The 19,348-nt window shown below is 47.1% G+C and overlaps 2 protein-coding genes across 8 annotated transcripts in view; one reads left to right on the top strand and one right to left on the bottom strand.

Annotated features, from left to right (window-relative positions):
* Katnip (katanin interacting protein) overlaps positions 1-3,421 on the bottom strand; it is a 166,565-nt gene extending 163,144 nt beyond the window's left edge. For 3 of the 7 annotated variants that reach the window (XM_039082889.2, XM_039082891.2, XM_017589397.3), the window contains exon 1: positions 3,174-3,421. In XM_039082889.2, coding sequence (XP_038938817.1) covers positions 3,174-3,285 — 112 coding nt within the window. In that variant the 5' untranslated portion in view covers positions 3,286-3,421. The remainder of the gene's footprint in view (positions 1-3,173) is intronic. The other 4 variants (XM_006230296.5, NM_001395755.1, XM_008759893.4 and 1 more) reach the window with 4 other exon arrangements.
* Positions 3,411-19,348, top strand: part of Gtf3c1 (general transcription factor IIIC subunit 1) — a 66,204-nt gene continuing 50,266 nt past the window's right edge. Inside the window, exons 1-6 of the mRNA NM_133541.2 lie at positions 3,411-3,683; positions 6,813-7,022; positions 11,193-11,369; positions 11,624-11,767; positions 13,843-13,939; positions 17,326-17,449. Coding sequence (NP_598225.2) covers positions 3,463-3,683; positions 6,813-7,022; positions 11,193-11,369; positions 11,624-11,767; positions 13,843-13,939; positions 17,326-17,449 — 973 coding nt within the window. The 5' untranslated portion in view covers positions 3,411-3,462. The remainder of the gene's footprint in view (positions 3,684-6,812; positions 7,023-11,192; positions 11,370-11,623; positions 11,768-13,842; positions 13,940-17,325; positions 17,450-19,348) is intronic.

The following is a 19,348-nucleotide window of genomic DNA, read 5'->3' as shown; positions in this document are numbered from 1 at the left end:
TTCAAGGCCGGGTTGGTCTACATAGTGAGCTTCCAGGACAGCCAGGGTTACATAACAAGACTCTCTCAAAACCAACAAAACCAGCCTGGTAAAACAACAAATAATTATTTTCTAAACTCTTAGCCCAAATGTATCATTTTCATATTTCATGTGAAGAAATGGAAGCATATAACAAGAAATTCTGTTACGGGGTTGGGGATTTAGCTCAGTGGTAGAGCGCTTGCCTAGCAAGCGCAAGGCCCTGGGTTCGGTCCCCAGCTCCGAAAAAAAAAAAAAAAAAGGATGGAAGTTACCAGGTGAACTAATAGTATCTTGTAGAGAATATCATTTTTACTTTTATGAACAAGACACAAATTGACTCCAGATTTGGGGATTTGGCAGATATTTTTTCACACACAACTGGAATGAGCCTGTCACCAGGGAAACACCTATTTGTTGCCAATGATAAAACCAGTTGTCAAGGGAAAGTAAGTAGCAAGGTGCTTCCATTGCTTTAGCCCTTTCCAGGGGCTTAATCTCTTTCTTACAAAGCAGAGAAGATGGTGACAGCAATAATATTACTCATTATTCTGGGTTTTTTGAGATAAAGGCTTACTCTGTAACCCAGGATGGCCTCAAACTTGGGCTTTTCCTGTCTCGGGGTCCCAAGTGCCAGGATTACAGGTGTGAAACTCCTAAGTAACTTTTTCTTTTTCTCTCGTTCATTCTTTGATAGTGGATTATATTCTAATGTCATCATTTAGAGGACTTGCATGCTATTGAGCCAGCTTTTTCCAAATGACCGATAGCTGAAGCCATAAAATTGGATATGGGGAAAATAGCCTATAGATCAAAGGGCAGACAGACAAATGGAATTTATTATATGAGTCCCAGGTTCACTAACCACATAATGATTAGTCTTCTAGAAACTGTCACTTGCTAAGTTCTGATGTACTGCCAAAATGTCTCCAGCTATCTGAAAAGGTGATGATATTAATTTTCCCATCCACTTATGTATGGGACTCTATCTGTTCAAAGTCATTGGCCAAAAGAGCATAATTCTTAGTAGAAGTTAGGATTCTAAAGCAGAGGAGTTCAGCTTCCTCCTTTTGGCTCTTTGAGGCAAGATCTCACTGTGTAGGTCAAACTGGCCTTGAAGTCATGATTCTGCCTCAGCCTCCAAGTGCTGGGATAACAGGCATGCAGACCCCGTGTGCATCTGGCTTAGATGATTCCTATTAAGTTAGACATGGAGAATAGGGAAAATATAAAATAAACCATGTATAGTTATCATGCCAATAATCTTAATTAATCAGGAGGCTGAGGCAAAAGGTTCAAAAATTCAAAGCTAGCCCAGGCAACTGACTGAGACTTTGTCTTAAAAGAGATAGGACAGCCACTTGGTACATAGCTCAGCTGTGGGGCAACTGCCTAGGACAGCACTTGGTATAGAGCTCAACTGTGGGGCAACTGCCTAGCACAACTGAGGTCATGAGTTTAATCCCTAGTCCTAAAAAAGTAAAAGGAAAGAAAGAGAGAAAGCCAATTAAATGGCATGATAGCATGTGATCCCTGCACCCAGGAGACTAAGAGGACTGGGAACTCAGATTCATCTTTGTCTATACAGCAAGTTTGAAACTAGACTGAGCTACCTAGACCCTGTCCCAAAACAAAACCAAGAAGGGAAAGAAAGGGAGAGAAGAATTATAAAACTATCCTTTTTTTTTCTAATTGGGGGAGGGGTATGCACAGCTATTTTCATTTCCAATATCTACATCCAGGAGTCAAAGTTTAACTGCTTCTTGTTTAAGACAGGCAGGCCCTCCCTATGTAGCTTAGCTTTGGTTGACCTGGAACTCACTTTGTAGAACAGGCCATCCCAGAACTCACAGAGATCTCCTAAGTACTGGGAAAAGAGACACCCACCACCACTACTGGCCTGATGTCAATTCTAAGTGAACTGTTGTTTTAAAATTTTGTATTTATGTGGCAACATCACAGATATAATACGTGCTTATATTGCTTGAAGGTCTTTTAAAGGAAAGGCTTAAAGGAGTCCGAGGCATTCAAGATTCAAGAACTACTGTTCTACAGCAGCACTATGTGGACTTTCCCACAGGGCAAACTGATAAAAACACTTTTTTTATAGCGTATCAAGTACAAAGGACAAAGGCATCCTTTAAGTATATGTAACACATTCAATGGTAACATGTCTTTCCATGCTGTGTCCACTGGCTTTTACAGGAATGCAGAAGTAAGTGGCAGTAATGAACTGTGAAACAGCAGGTTAGCATGGACCCTTGCAGTCTCCACAAACATCAGTGTTCCCATCTGAAAAGCTGGATATCACAATAGCTATTCCCAGGGTGCTTCTGAGTGCCCAAAGTGATTCTAACCAGGCTGCCTCTGGCCTTAGAACTAACTGGCTGTCACAGTTTGAAACTTGCTCCTAAAAACACTTGACTAGATCTGAGTAGCTGCTTCTGGACAGATTGGCAACTGGTTTTCAGTCACAGCCCACCAAACTTGCCCCTGTAGACATGTGCACTGGCAAGCTCTGGAATGAAAGGCTTCAGATTTCAAACCCCCATAATTCTACTTCAGACACAATGTCCAGGAGTCTTACTCATGCTGCCTCTTTATTAGCTATTTGACTTTGGGCAGGCAAGTTGCTTGTCTTCTCTTAACCTCAGCTCCCTCGCCTGTAAATTAAGTAACTATTCCAAAGGACTACTGTGAAACGTTTGCCCTTGTCAGTAGTTACAGAAACCCTAGCACTGAACAGTACTTAGTTAACGTGAATTATCAACAATACCAAAGCACATAAAAGTATTCCCAGCCGTTTCCCTCCACTCCTGATGCCAGTAGTTGACAAACCTACTCCCAGAGGACACGCTTACCTCCAACCAATTTCCACATACCCATTGCCCATCCCAGGACCCCCGCAATCCTCCTCAAGCCTCCCCAACGCCAATCCCTTTCCTCCCCCCTCCCTAGGTATGAGGGATTCCTACACAACCACTCCCAGTCAAGGTCCCAATCCCGCACCGCCCATCCCGTACCGCCAGAACCTTCCCCTCAAGCTGGACACTATCTTGGGCCCGGGTCCCTGTGGCTTTGAATTCCACCCCGAGACACCTCCGAAGGATGAGGGACAGCCGCCCAACCTCCCGGCGGGGCCCACGGACACTAACCGTCCATCCCTAGAGGCGGCGGTTCCGGCCTCCCGAACCGGAAGCGGCCCTGACACTGTTTGCAGTTCCCCTGGTTACTACGGGGTTCCGGACCAATGGAGAAGAAACTCATCTCATTGAGCCCGCCCTCGGGTAGCGTGACGTCACGGCGGAGCTCTGGGACTCCCTCTCAGCTCTGGGCAGCTGACCCGCCTTCCCTAGGCCTTGGGTCGCTGTACGCAGGCGCATTGGGTCCTGGCCTCGGCGGCGAGGTGCGCAGGCGCTCCGGGCGCTGCTAACTGAAGAGGCCATGGACGCGCTCGAGTCGTTGTTGGACGAGGTGGCCCTGGAGGGGCTCGACGGCCTGTGCCTGCCCGCGCTGTGGAGCCGCCTGGAATCCCGCTCGCCTGCCTTCCCTTTGCCGCTGGAACCCTACACGCAGGAGTTTCTGTGGCGGGCCTTAGTCACGCACCCGGGCATCAGTTTCTACGAGGAGCCGCGAGAGCGACCTGACCTGCAGCTCCAAGACCGGTCAGCTACCAGGGATGGGGCGGGGGCTGAGAGCCTGGAGGGGGACGGGATGGTGCGTGCGTTGCAAAGCGGGTATCGTGGGACGTGGGGGATGGGCGCGGGAGGCGAGCTAACCTGAGCTCTGCGCCCTAGCAGGCCCGAGTATGATGAGCTGGGGGAGGGGGCATCCGCTGTGACCTAACTGTTTCCCAGTGTGTTGAGAGAGTCTAAAGAGTTCCTTTAAGTTGGATGATAGGACGGGAGTAGGAAAGTGGTTGAAAAGTGGAACCAGGTGAGGTCCTTCAGGGGCCTCTAGGGAGCATTCGTTCTGAAAGCTAAGGCAACTAACTGGAGGTCTGCACAGCACCAAACATAGCAGTGAAATAGTAGCCGATGTGTATTGGGCACTTTCCATAAGTGGGTCCTGAGACCCAGTTCTGAAAGTGACAGAACTCAGTAGAGCAGTTCCGAGACTCTGAGCGAGACACTATTGTCTTTTCATTTTGCAGAGGAGAAAACTGACCACAGAGAGGTTAAGGCACAAGTACAGGATTCAGGGATTGCTAAATGCACGTTTTCCTTCTATCCGTCCCTGTTGAGGAATAGAACCCAGCTCCTTGAGTGCTCTAGACACGAGCACTACCACTTGAGAACACCCTTAGCCTCGGCCCGCCCCTTTACAGTGTTTTGTTACGGGCTGACAATATAGTCCATTGTGACTTCATACCCTCCTGCCTCTGCACCCTTGCACTTGTATTGCAGACATGCCCCACCGTGCCCTGCAAGTCGGAATTCTTAAGCTATATTATGAAGGTCAGAGGAGGTTTGTAGAGGTAATGATGAACTTACCTAGAGGTAAGTTTAGATTTAGGTGGCCACTTGGCAAAGAGTGCTCTGAACAGGCAACACCAAGTGGGATAGCTTAACAGGGGATAAGTAAACTGCATGCACCTGAAGTGTCAGCCGGAAACAGAGAATGGGGAGTGATTGTTGCCACTTAACGTGTGCTTATTGTGAGGTGTGACTGTATGAGATACTTACATGGTGCAGAAAGCTTTGCAATACCCTGAAAGAGGTGGGTATTCTGAAGAGAAAACGAGGCTCAGGGGTGAAGTGGTCATCAACTAAGAATCCAGGAAATTTAGGTCCAGGATCTACTCTACCTTTGACTAAATTTGTCCGAGAAAGAACCTGTGATTATCTAATGCCCTTGATGAAGCCATCCTTTACTATAAAGACAGAAGGAAGTCACTGGAGGGAGAGTGAGACTGGTGACAGTGAAGCTGAGAGACCTAGCCACAACCAGTCAGGGACTGGTTTATCATGGTGGGGTGGGAATGAAGAAAGTGTGGGATCAAGACATCCCAGAGAGCCCTGCCTAGTAGCACACACCTGTAAGCCCTGCAGGCAGGCTCCGGCAGGAGGATCTGAAATCAAGACCAGCTCCAGTTATATGGTGAGAACGTATGTTTAAAAAAGACAATCCGATGGTGGTGGCAGTGCATGACTTTGGGCAGAGGAGATCTCTGAGGTTGAGGCCAGCCAGGTTTACAAAGTGAGTTCCAGGACAGCCAGGGCTACCTTGAAAAAACAAATTAATTGATTAATTAATTGTTTAAGAAAAGTAAAAGGCATGTTAGAAAGACAGTCCAGAGAATCTGGTGACTGGTGATATGGAGTGTGGAAAGACAGAAATGAAGGTCTGTGTATTTGGTGTCTGCTGCTGAGACAACCGGAATGAACACTAATCCCCTTCACAGAGTTGGGAGGAAGAGCAGTGGGTGAATCTAGGGGAGGTGCTAACTGTATCTCGAGGTCTTTTGAGTGTAAGGGAATGTTCTGTTTAGTAAGAGAATCCTGGTGGGTAAAGCAGCCAGGGGGAAGGGCTGAGTTAGACCTCTGTGAGTCATTCTGGGCACTTGGTAATCAAGAGATCATCCCCAGGAGAGTGTTATGATTGGACACCTCCTGAAGCTACACCTACATTCCAAGGCTGGATGGAGGAGGCTGCACTTTCAACCAAGATTAAAGTGTGGGTGGAGAAGGAGAGAGCAGGCCCCAGTATGTACTGGTAAATTAAGAGTTATATAGGACAGAGTTCACAGAGAGGAAAACAGTTTCCAAAATGTTTACAGATACAGATGTGGCGCCTCAGTGACACTAGAGGAGGATGCCAGCCCGCCTGACTCCAAAGGCAAACAGTGCCTTACCTTAGTTCACCCGCTTAAAGAAGGAAGCTCAGAGATGGCGGCTGATAGGAGGCAACTGAGCCGTGTGCTGGCTCCAGGGACTTGATGGGAGGTGGGAGACAGGCCTCTGAGCGCATGGAATTTGAGATGTTTGGTAGACTGCTGAAGGCATCGAATTGTTGTTTGAGGGGAAATAGGAGGAACCAAGGGGCTGGGCATTCAAAGATGAGAATTGTTTGCATGCAGGCAAATATCAAAACCATAAAAGTGGATAAGAGAACTGGAGAGATGACCAAAGAGAAAGCTTCAGAGGAGGACATCCTTGGTGGGTGATCTAGAGACCAGGAACTAGATCTGGAAGGAAGGCAAAAGGCTCTGGCCAACGAAGTGGATCCAGTCTCTGATTCTGAGGTGTTGAGATCCTAGAAAGGCTTTTCTTTTCTCTTCTCTTCTTTTCTGTTCTGTTCTGTTCTTTTCTTTTCTCTTCTTTTCTTTTCTTCTCTGAGATAGATAAGAACCCGGACTGGAGGTGCAGCTCAGTGGGTTTGAGTTTAGAACTGTAGAAAGCAGTTACAATGGAATTATACCTGTGGTTCCAGCATGCAGAAGGTGAAGCAGGAGAATCAAGACTTTAGGATCATTCTTGGCTATGTATCCACTCAAGACCCTTTTTCAAAATGAAAGAAAGGCAGAAACCTGCTTGTCAAGATTAACTGTAGGCCAGCACAATGGTGCCTGTTTGTAACCCTAGTACTCAGGAAGCTGATGCAAAAGCATCAAAAATTCAAGGCCAGTCCAGACTGCAGAGAATTGTCTTAAGAAAAAAAAGACTACTTGTGAGAGACGAGACTGAGTACCTCCTGTTCTTCCCTCTGGTCTCTGAAGGGAGTTGGAGAAGACGCCAGGTGCATGTTATCTCTGAGCCTGAGCTGCAGTTTTAATGTAGTGTTTTCCTCCCTAGATATGAAGAAATCGACTTGGAAACTGGAATTTTGGAGTCCAGGAGGGACCCAGTCACTCTGGAAGATGTCTACCCCATTCATATGATCTTAGAGAATAAGGATGGCATCCAGGGCTCCTGCCGATACTTTAAGGAGAGAAAGGACATCACCAGTAGCATCAGGAGCAAGTGTTTGCAGCCTCGTTGTACAATGGTAGAAGCCTTCAGCAGGTAATTCTTGGAAGAGACACCAGGTTCTGTGTATCTCCCTCTTCCCCTTCCTTGTACTTCTGCTTCCTGCAGATCTGACTCGTATCTGACACTTTGACTTTTAAGATCCCAGTCTGCAATCCCTTAATCCCTGAGATGGAGCATTGCCCCTGGTCTCTCTTCCCCTGCTTTTGGTGAATTCCCTGTTCTCCCACCCTGTCAAGGGTTACCTGTTCCCAGATGGCTCGTGTAGTATTTCAGTTATGAGCCCCTCATATGCTCTGGTGCTTGTTTCTTCCATCTCAACCCTGCTTCTCCCTCTCATCTCTTTGACCTGGTTAGGGGCATTCTCATGAGCCAGGCTGTGTATGTCAGGAACTTGAGTCTTTTCCTAGGCCTCCTCTCTCTGAGATGTCTACACTGAGTTGTCAGTCATGTCTGCTGACTTATCTTTCTAAACTTGTCTCCAGTGATGCAGAGGTCTCTTCACACTGGTGTGGTCTCGTCTCTACCTCCTGTAATGAGTGGAGGTTTTCCTAAGATGACAATGTGATGGACGAATGGTCTTTGAGTTGCTCGCAGCCAGGGTTTTGAACTAGCCACTTCTTAGCCACAGGCAAACTTGGTTTGCCCAGACTGAGATTGTATTTATTTTAGAGATTACTTCATTGCTGGCATCTGGAAACATGGATTTCCCGTAGCTCTTAAAAACCCACATAATTATCTTTAGGAAAGACTGGTTCTTATAAGCAACATAGGCACAGTTCCCGTCAAGTAAGCTGGGTACCAGCCACTCATTCCACACCAGTGATCTTGTTTTCATTTGCCACCTGTTCTGTTCACTATGGCCCAGAGGCCCCTGGTGACCTTGTCCCCACCTGCCAAGCTCTCTCAAGTAGTTGTTTTCCATGTACATCAGGTGGGGCCTGTCAGGCCCCCGTGTTTCTGAAGGGAAAGGTGTGTGCTGTTCTGTGTGCTTAGAATATTCTGCCCTCACCCCAGCATCCCATCCAGCTTCACCTGCACCCCTCATTAAGTGTCTTGGCTGCTCAGACACCATCAGTTTACTGTGGTGGTCTGGTTAGAAAAGTGTGACACAGTGAACAGTTAAGGGCATTTGGGTCTTAAATTTTGACCATTTGCAGTAAGGCCATTGAATTGTGCCAAAGTCACTTGACATGTTCGTTGGCAGCATTCTTCCCTCACCAGATCATCACTTCCCACTAGTAGAGTTGTGCTCCACACTGAACCGCTCAAATCTCACAGGTGCTCAGCCGAGAGTTGGTACATGTAGTTTGCTTCTTCCCTTTAGGCTATCCTACTTGGGTTAGAAGTTGAGGCATCAAATTGGGAGTTTCCACCATGCTGACCTTGTGAGCTTCTCTTAGCTATCTGGTTGCTGACATGTACCACACTCCAGCCATGCCACCGCTGGTCCTCCAGTGGGCAGGGCCTGCTTTCTTGCCCTTCTCCCTCCCACCCACCTCCCTGCTAGCTCCAGAGGTTTCTGAGACTACGGTGTGCTCCCACTGCTGACCACACAAGTGCTTTTGCTAAAGTGTTGTGCCCAGAGCTATTCTGTCTGGAGTTAGAGCCCCCTGATGTGGTTGTTCATTTTCTCCCTTGTAAACTTTTTAAAGGTAGATTATTATTTTTTACTTATTTGTCCTGGCACCTTATACTCTGCTCAGTATCTGATCACCAAAATGATGGTCACAGTCCACAGATGTACAGTAGCAGGAGTCATGGAACCAGCGGCTGGACAGCCTGAATGCAGATGAAATTGGGAGCCTCCAGGGTGATGTGGCAGTTGATTCTTAACAGAACTGCTGGCCTGATGACAGTGCAGGGTGGGATTGACACGAGGAAGGAGGGGGAATAAGATTAGCAAGCTTGTCCCTGTGTTTGCAGTCACTTTCCCAGTTGGCCTCTTGTGGTTTGTTTTGAGCGGAAAAAGGCTTAGGTCTAAGTCTTTAAGGATGGACTATAGACTTGACACATGCTATACTATACCACACATGTTACAAAGACTACCTCTTGCCTGTTGTTTGCTTGGAGAAACAAAATTATCTGGTAGGTGCAGGAGCACAGAAATCTGTGACTAAGCAGAAAGTATTTGGGTTGCTGAGAACTCAGGGTCAGATGTTAGGAAACAGCAGAACAGAAAGGAGCCACAGTGGCTTCAGAGGAGAGTGATGAGAAGCCATGCTTCTGTAAATCTTTGGTGTCACTTTGATCTGGAAGAGATCATGCATCTTCCAGCTCAGTCATTTAGAGCCAAGCAGTGAGTGAGGGTCTTCCTGAGGCTAGGCCAGAGTGTGAACAAAGCAGCCCAGTACACAGTTAGTTGTAAGCAAGGCAGCAGTGAGGTTTAGCCATAGTGTGGGGATACACGGTGTGTTATCTGCCTTTTTCACTGTTGTGATAGAGGACCTGGCAGAAAACAACTTAGGAGAGATTTACTTTGGCTTATGGTTTGAGAGGGTACAGTTAGGAGTGCATCGCAGGAGGCTGAGGCTGTGTGCATCTTGACAAGTGAGACGGATGCTGGTGCTCATCTGGCTTTCTCCTTGTTTCCTTTCGTTCAGGATGCCTGGGGGATAGTACAGCCCACATTGTTCAGGGCAAGTCTTCTCCACTTAGTAATCCCCTAGAAAAGCTCTCACAGACACACTTATAGGTGTGCTTCAATAATGTTCTTGTTACTAATTAACCCTGTCAGATTGACACTTGAAATTAAAAATTAAACATCACACACACTGTGGACCCAGACACCCCAGCAAAGAGAATCAGTGTGTAGGTACACACAAACACACACACACACACACACACACACAATATATATATATAAAAGCTGGTGTTAGTGGAGACCAGAAGCGCCCTGGAGTTACAGAGTACAGGTGGGTGCCTTCTGTGAGAGCAGCAGGAGCTTTTAAGCACCGAGTTGTTCCCCGGCCCCTAAAGTGCTCTACTTGAGACTGCACCTTCACCAGTGTTCCCTTCCTTCTCAGAGACTGAGTGTGTCATGTGGTGCCAGCTTAGGTCTATGACCTCCAAGTGGTTGGCATTCTAGTGAAGCTGAGGCTACAACTTCACCAGCGGCCTCCCTGGGCCTCTTTTTAAGGAGACTAACACTGCCACACAGTGCAAAGCCTCACCTGCTCTCCATGACCCCTTCATGCCTTCTAAACCAGTACCCTGTGGGAGACTCCTAGACACTGAAGTCAGCTTCCAGCTTGGGATACTGACTTAGCCACCCTCTCTGGGCTGCTTCTTCTATGTGTTTGCTCTGAAAAGAACTCTCCAAAAGATTTTGCCTGTGTGATTTTGATCTCTTAAAATCATAGCTTATTCTCAGCACCAGTTAACCAGCATCTGTTGTCTTGGTAAACCAAAGGCTTTACTTCCACAGTCTCCCAATCCAGAGTATCATATGAACATTAATAGTCTTGACTTCCCTATTAAAGTTCACAAGCGAGGCCTCCATTGGCTGGACTGCTATTAGCATTGTCTTCTAGGTTCTCACAGCAGCTCATTGAACTCAGAGCACTCAATGGCTCTTCTGTCCACAGCTCCAAAATCCTCCACCTCTTTCCCCAAAACAGTCCAAGGCATAGCAGCCTCATGGTCATATCCATCACAGCAATGCCCCATTCCTGATACTAACTTCTACCCTAGTTTGTGTCTCTGCTGTGCTCATACCAGGTGAACAAGGTCACAACCTGCCTCCAGTGACAGTACTGAATGAAGGAGACAGTGTTACAAAGGCAGTTGCCAAGAGTACTAAGTACTATGAGAATCTGGGCATGGTTTGGGTGGGATTAGCATCTTCTGGAAGGTCTAAGGAATTGACAGCTGAACTGTGATCTGACTCTGAGATCAGGAATTATCTAAAGATCCATGAGAGCCACAGCCAAGCAATAACCTTGGAGCTGTCGTCCAAGATAGAAGGTAGATTACTGAAAGATGTACATAGTCAATCAGTTCTATGATGGTAAGGAGTATGAATGTACCTTAGTATAGAGCCAGGCCTTATCTGTCAGATCACAGCAGTTCTGACTCTGAACTTTCGGAGCAGAACTGGGGTTCTATGAATGTCTCAGAAGGAGCAGAAATGACAAAAGGCCCTGGTTTCTTGTGCTTTGGTTTCCTTACAGTTGCACTGATGCTACATGCAATTGTGACTTGCAGGTGGGGTAAGAAGCTCATCATTGTGGCTTCCCAGGACATGCGATACCGGGCCTTGATAGGCCTAGAGGGGGATCCTGATCTGAAGCTTCCTGATTTCTCCTACTGCATTTTGGAGCGGTTAGGTCGATCGAGATGGCAAGGGGAGCTGCAACGAGACCTTCACACCACCGCTTTCAAGTAAGAGCTAAGCTAGTATCTCCACTTTAATGTACACAGCCATTGTACTGCACTCTAAATGCAAGGGCCTGCTGCTGTGTCTTCCCCAAGGCAAGGCTTTTTGTTCCAGGCCATCGCCTCTCGTGATTTTCTCTTAAGCTAGCATGCTAAGCAGTGTGTATGTCCTGTATTCATGTGCAAGTGAGAAACTACATTGTAAGGCTAAAGCCACCAGTAAAAAAAGTGGACTAACCACTCACTCTCTTCTCCTGCAGGGTCGACGCTGGGAAGCTTCATTATCACAGGAAAATTTTGAACAAGAATGGGCTCATTACAATGCAGTCACACGTGATCCGACTGCCTACTGGAGCCCAGCAACACTCCATCCTCCTCCTCCTTAACCGGTTTCATGTAGACAGGTGCGGCTGGTAGAAAATATTTAATTACTTTTATGTTGTAACTACCTGTGTTTTTAAGATTCTTAAAAGCCAAAAAAGCTAAAGCTTTTCTTAAAGATGTTTTATATTTGTTTCTGATGAAAGTATATTCTACTCATTTAGAAAGCCTAGCAATTATACAGAAAGGAAGGAAAAATACTATCCAACAATAGGAATTATTAACATTTTGTTGAAGAGTGGGGAAAATTTTGAAGTAAACCTAATTTGAGCCAAGAGTAGTATATCTTAATCTTCGGGCAGCAGCAGGAGACTATGCCTTATTGGCCAGACTTGAGCATATATAAGACCTGAAAGCCACCTCCACCATGACAAACCTCCTCCAACCAGGCCACATCTGTTTCAACAAGGCCATATCTTCTATTGCCATCCCTAACATTTCAGTCTATAAGGGTCACCTATTCAAACCACCACACACATTCCCTTCTAAAGACCTGAGAATCTGGGATGTTTTTCCTCACTTATCTTTAGAGTTGGAGTGAGTAACTCACCTGGAAAGGGCACAGGGGAGAGGGCTGTGCCGCTGGCCTAGTCTCCCATACTCGTCTTTATAGGAAAGCAAAAGCCAGGATGGTTAATAGCCACGCAGGTACCAGACCTAGAAAAGCAGCCCTGGGTTGCTTGAGCTTCACTTAGGTCTGATCACCAGGACTCTGGTAGAGATGGGCAGTACCAAGAGGCATTTGGAAAACAGGTAAAAAGACACATCCGTGGACCATAACTGATTGTCCTCCAGCTGATTTTTCAGAATCCCGTCCTTTCCCTCCTTAGCTAGATGCACCCTCAAAGAGAGAGGCAAGTGTGCACCCTGGAGTAAGTGTAACTTCAGTTTTCCACACTCACTGCAATACATGTGCCTTGACACGGGGTGAATGCTCAGGTGCAGACTAGTGACTGGGCATCCAATAAAATTCATGTCTGTGCTCCTGTCAGGCATCCTGTAATTCTGCTTTTCTGTTACACCCGTACACTATCAGAATGTCACAAGTCCTAATCCATGTTCTAGCACCCTGCCAACTCTGCCATCTCCCAGCCTGTGTGGAGAGAGAATCATATTTACAAGTTTACATTTTAATGGCTCATACTATCCATTAGTTAGGTGAGTATATTGCCAAACTGTGACTGACATAGCATGGTGGCAAGTACCTGTGATCCCAGTCCTTAGAAGGCTAAGGTGTGATGATCCGGAACTTGATGCCAACTTGGGATACAGAGTGATACTGTCTCAAAAACCAAAACAGCAACAAAGACCCACTCAAGCCGAGGCCTGCAATTTACCAGGAGCCTAGATGATAGCAGAAGGGTTGGGGAGAATGCATAGGGAGGCATTTAATTGAGCAGGAGGAGAAAGCACTCAGGGTAGGTCAGCATCACTCTTTTACCTTTGCCTCGTTCCTGGGCAGAGTGCCTTACCTCTACACTGTTATTTCCTCTTGTGTAAAGTGGTCATGGCAGTGCTTCCCATGTGCCAGAGCCAGGGACAGTAGCCATCTCTTCTTCGTTCTTTTCCTCACTGGGGGCACCATGCATGTGCTTTCTCTTCCTCTCGGACAAGGAGTCAAGCCAAGCTGCCTCACTCGCTTCTACAGACACAGGCTACATAGGCATCGGCTTCCTTGGAGCCATTGTCTCAGAAACATTTACCATGACACACTAGCTTCATGCTGCAAAGGACGTGGGAGTCAGGTCAGTCACACCAGGAAGCCAAAAGGAGAAACAGGAGAGGGCTTGGGGGAGTGAAGGGAGTGCAGCAGACACACAAAAGCTTCACGTCTTGGACCTGGACTTTGGAAAAGCCTTCATGATGAAGTAACCCGACTCTTGGTCAAGGGTCACACAAGCAGAACGTGAGAGGGAGGCCCCTAACCTTTAAAGTGCTGTAGGAAGGTGAGGAAGGGTAGAGAGCGCTGCACTGATGTGTCTGCCCTGGAGTCTGATGTACACTCACCATAACTTTTGGCCGTGATCTTGTCATCTGTAAGGATCAGGTGGTCTTCCGGGCTGGGCTCCAGCAGGTGACAGGCTGGTGTTTGTTGCAGGAGGAGCAAGTACGACATCCTCATGGAGAAGCTGTCTATGATGCTGAGCACACGGAGCAACCAGATCGAGACTCTGGGCAAGCTGAGGGAGGAGCTGGTGAGTCCTTGAGGCAGGGGCTGGGTGAGCGCTGCACACTGCACATGACCTAGAGAGCTTGGAAAGGGGGTGCACTGAAGACTTGCAGCCTGACCCAGACCCAGCAAATGGCCTTTTCCTTTATTTTTGTAGTGCTGAGAATGGACTTGAACATTAAAACCTCATGCCTGTTAAGCGTTTTACCACTGAGTTGTATCCCCAGCCCTGGTCTTTCTTCTTCACAGTGAGAAAATGCTGTTTTTCATTGAAATTCTTACCCTTGACTGACTTCATTCCCTCTGGGGTTTGCTCTCAGACTCACTGCCAGAGTTCCTGTGGGATGATAAAAAAATTTGACATTTAGATTTTCTTTCATCATGAAACTTGTAATTTTACTCCCAGTGGTTTTATGCTGAAGTAACAGGGAGGAAAAAGCAATTACTGAGCTGCTCCATCTCAGGCTCAGGAGTAGCAGCCGTGAGGAAGTGAGTGTGAGAGGATGCAGGCTCATGGTGACCCTGCTGCCTGGCTGCCAGGGATAGCTCTCAGTGCAGTGTTAGCCAAGAGCCAGTGTTAAACATGGAGAAGAGACCACCCGGGAGTAACCCATGGAGCTGGAAGCTGCACATCAGAATTTGGGCAGTAATTACTCCCTGAAGGTCTCTGATCACAGGACAGTCATCAGGAGTCACCTGTGCCATGCTAGTCCGTGATTTCATTGTGTACAGGAAGAGAGCAGGGCCTCTTCCTGTCCTGAGAACCATTGCATCCCTATCTCAGAAGGGCAGTAAACTGGCCTGGTGTTTTTGTTTTTTCACCTGGAGATTTCAGATAGTAATTTAAGTATGAGAGTTTAGGCAGGCCTGGCCCCACCAGTGCTCATGATGACAACCAACTGGAAGTAACCAGCCCCATCAAGTTCCTCGACTTCCTGTTACCTCCAAGATACTGGCTAAATCAGTGCCTTTGCTACCCCAGATATCCTGCTGTTTGGGATAGAAATGTATTTCTCTGTCTCAGTTGATAAAAAAAAAAAGGGGGGGGGGGTCAAAGGAAGATTGAAAAAAGCCTTTTGGGAGACTTAAGTAAAAATGAGGAAAGTTGCTACAGGCTGAAGAAAGCCAGTGTCTGCCCCTTTGTTCCTTTATGCTCCCTGTCCCTGTGTATTCTCTAGGAATTGGGACACTGGTGTACACCTCTGTCAGGCAAGGGCAGCAATAGTCTTGTTGAAGTCAGCACTATGGTGTCACTGTTCTAGAACATTGTATCTTTGAGCACGTGGCACAGTGAGTGTTTTCAGTCAGAGCTGGATCAAAGTCGAAAGTGGCAGACGTGGGTGAAGATGGCAGGTGGGACTGTCACAGGGCCGTGTCGTCAGGACTAGTGGATGAACGCACAGTGAGAGATGTGGCCCTAGACCGCTTACACCTGACAGCAGTTCACAGAAGAGTTGTGGCTCTTAGAAGCCAGCAGTGGTTGGATCTAGTAGTGGGTGAAGGTGACGGAAGAGGAGGGCGTTCTTAATGGCCTGGCTTAGACTGGAGTCTGCAATCTTCAGCTCTGGGTAGTGCCTGTATCAGTAGCTGCATGGAGAAACCAAGGAAGAAACAGTGGTGGCATGAGACACTAAGAGAAGGAGGACGGAGGCTAGATCCTGGCCAGCAGGCCACCACTGCACCTTGAATTGGAGATGTATTTTGAAAGTGACACATGGTGAGTGGTAACCCAGCAGGGACATAAGAAGACTGACAGATGCCACTCAGGCTTTTAGTTCAAGTGGCTGACACTCAGGTAGGCTGGCTGGAATGTGACGGCAGGCTGGGGTGAGAAGGCTGGAGTCCAGGACTCATACTGGGCTGCTCTGTGTTCTGTGAGCCAGGGACAGAGTGTGGGTGAGGCGGGGCTCTGCGGACTGAGACTGAGACTTATGGAGCACAAAGGCATTTTGGGTGTTCTCTGGAGAGGGCTAGTCTGCAGCTGGCGGTAGACCCCAAGGAGAGCCAACTAAACCAGCCTGTAGCTGAAGTGGGTGCTGCCTGTCGGGGCTCCTGCTATCCTCTCTGCTGGACAGAATGTGCAGATTCCCTGAAGGTAAGACCACACCGTCCTCCCTCATTCTGCATGGTTCAGTGCTCAACACCATATGCTTGGGGGTAGGACTTGATGGATTGATTTCCAAAGGCTCTTTCTAGCTGATAGGCTCAGCTAAATTAACAAAAGGCACCGCATACAAACCTGTGTGTTTGAAGGAGACAGATGGGATTCATCTAGATTTCTTGGACAGCCATATGTTCTGTAGCCCACTGGTGAAAGTGCTGGCTCCTTTGAGTGGTGTGGGCTGCAGGTGTGTGCTGAGGCTCATAGGCATCTGCCCTCTCTGCCCCAGTGCGCCAAACAGTCCCCAAGGCTCAGCAGCGCTGAAGGATGAGTGCCTTCTCTTCACTAGTTCATTCTTTGCTTGCCATGGGCTATACAGCCAGGTGGCAACAAAGCTAGTAGCAGATTGGCTGGGGGCAGGACACTTTGTGCAGTATAGATTTTAAAATGTTGTCAACAACATCAGAGAAGAGCGACATACATGTGACAGACAGCAGACAGCAGCTGAGCTTCACCTATGCTAGTCAAGGGTCTGCCAGGGAATGTAGACTTACAGCACCCTGAGGACCACATGCCCTGCTAGCTACAGAGATGTTTGATCACTTCTTCCTGGTTGGTGCCTGAAAAGCTGTGTCAAATGACAACTTGCTGGAGCTGGTTCTCTCATTTATTATGTTGGTCCTGAGATGGAGCTCAGGTCTTCTGGCTTGATGGCAAGTGCCTTTACTTACTGAACCATCTCTGGTTCCTTAGGTAACTTTAATTTTTTTCTCTCCACTGCCTTTGAGAGGACTTTGTTAATGATCCAAGCACACACTTGGATTTTTTTATTTAAAGATTTATTTATTTCATGTATGTAGCTGTCTTCAGACACACCAGAAGAGGGCATCAGATCCCCATTACAGATGGTTGTGAGCCACCATTTGGTTGCTGGGAATTGAACTTAGGACCTCTGAAAGAGCTGTCAGTGCTATTAGCCACTGAGGCATCTCTCTAGCCCACAGACTTGGATTTTAAAAGCAGTATGGGAAAGTCTTGTGGACAGTCTCCTCTTAGCTCTGTCTCCACCCTTCTCACCCTACTCTGTCTCCCATTCGTGGGTCTCTGAAACACATCCCTTTCCCTCTTGTATTCACAGCAGGGCGGTTTCTGTTCCGCTCCCCGAGTGCAGCTTGGCAGTCTCGTTAGTACCTATGCATTTCTTCAGCTATTGTCAGTTGGTAATTGTCATCCTGACCACTGGTGTTTCTGCATTGCTGGGATTCCCCAGTGCCTTCACTTAGCAGTCCCTGTGGGCTTGTGTTTTACAGGGACTGTGTGAAAGGACGTTCAAGCGTCTGTACCAGTACATGCTGAATGCTGGGCTGGCCAAAGTGGTGTCCCTTCCCTTGCAGGAGATTCACCCTGAGTGTGGTCCCTGTAAGACCAAGAAAGGTAAGAGCAGAGCCTTGTGGCCAACTGGCTCTCCCTGTTGTCATTTTCTCTGGTCACATTCTGCCTTGGAGTGTGAAGATTACTCTCTCCAGTTCCTTACTGCTCAGTGCCTTCCATCCAAAAAGGATCCGAGAACTGTGCTCTGCATTCTAGTGAGCACCTCTGCAGGGATGTCCCCCAGCAGCCTTCTCTCTTGCACCAATCCCTTCTTTATGCCTTCAGTCATTCCTTTTTTGGTACTGGGGATTGAACCTAGAGTGTTGTGCTTTCTGGGGCAAGGGCCCTACCACTGAGCTGTTTACCAAGCCCTGTTTGAAATACAGTTATGTCACACAACAGTAACAATGGGTTCCAGGGATGAGCAGCACAGCATGCACTCACACATAGATAGCGAGGGTCAGACACTCAGTGTGGCTTCTTGTGATATCAAGAGATATCACAAAGTGTACATGATTGGCTGGTTATACAAGCATACTGCTTATAATAATAAACATTTTCTTCAAGAAGGAAGAATATGTTCTAAAATTATCATGGTACTGTGTAAACCAGTAACATAATAGTTGATTATCGAGCAGTATGTACTATCTGTCACTGTGCTGTGCTATTGCCACAAATGTAGGAGAAGCCATTACACTGTCACAACAAAGGTCATTGAGAAAGGTTTTCAACTTCTTTCTAACTATGATACTGCTGCTGTGTGTGCAGTACACATGTCTGCTCTGCATCTCATATCCTTCTGTAGCCCTACAAGATTGAGCTTAGCATCAACATCTGACTTGTAAGAAAGCTCAAAGATGCTAATAGAGTTGGGAGATGGCTCAGTGGGCAAAGTGGTGAACAAGCATGAGGTCTGAGTTGAGGTCCCCCAGAACCCAGGTAAATAGCTGAGTATGCTGGAGTGCGCCTGTCGTCCTAGTGCTAGGGGGCATAGGATGGTGAGATGAGGATAAACGCATCCCTGAGGCTTGCTGCCCTGCTAGCTTAGCTTAATTGTTGAGCTCCAGGTTCAGTGAGAGACCCAGTTTCAAAAAATGAAGGTAGAGATGTAGAGGAATTTTAATCCAGCAACATGGCTACTCTGGCTATAATGTAGACACACCCTTAGTACACACCTTTAATCCCAAACAATGAAAGTAAAGTTAGTTTGTAGAGAAGGAAACAGCCATAGTTTGAAGGGGATGTCTAATTGAGTGACAAACAAAGTGATAAGTCAGAGGAAGATTTGACAGAATAGAATCTGCTTAACTCATGAGAAAAAAGGCTACTTATGAGAACAGTGGGGGTGGGGGGAGGCAGTTTTACTGGGACAGTAACAAAGAGGTTGCAGAGAGAGAAAAGCTAGACAAAGGTGAAGGCAAAAGGAGCCAGAGAGTGAGAAAAAGTCAGATTAGGACAGAGTTCCAAAGTTAGAGCCAAGCAGGGCAATTCAGGAGAGGCCAAGAGAAAGAAGCCAGATTGAATCAGTCAGTTTGGAAAGCCTTTGAGTTAGAACAGCTGAATTGAACCAGCCAGCCAGAGTTCAGAAAGAACAAGAAAGGGTGAGCTTCTTCAACCCCAAGTCTCAGAGGATGAAAACATTCTAGACCTAGATAAGATTGTAAGGAGGCTAGAAGCTTCCAAAACTAGGTCTAGGTTAGCAGACTCTGGAGAAACAGTTAAATCAGGTGAATAAAAGATACTTTAACATCGAATGCAATTGACATAGGTTTAATAAAGACTTCTGACTTCTGTGCAAGAACACCTGCAAACACATTAGCACCCCTTGCACACAAAGTTTTGGACAGTCGATATTCAACAGGTATAGACTGTAAAGAAGCTGGAGAGATGGCTTAGTGCATAAGAGCACCAAGTTCTCCTCCAGATAGACCCAGGTTCAATTCCTGCACCCCCTATTGGGGC

The sequence above is a fragment of the Rattus norvegicus genome, chromosome 1, assembly GCF_036323735.1.
Source record: "Rattus norvegicus strain BN/NHsdMcwi chromosome 1, GRCr8, whole genome shotgun sequence".
NCBI classification, from domain to species: Eukaryota; Metazoa; Chordata; class Mammalia; order Rodentia; family Muridae; genus Rattus; species Rattus norvegicus.
This window is presented reverse-complemented; position numbering and strand designations above follow the sequence as displayed.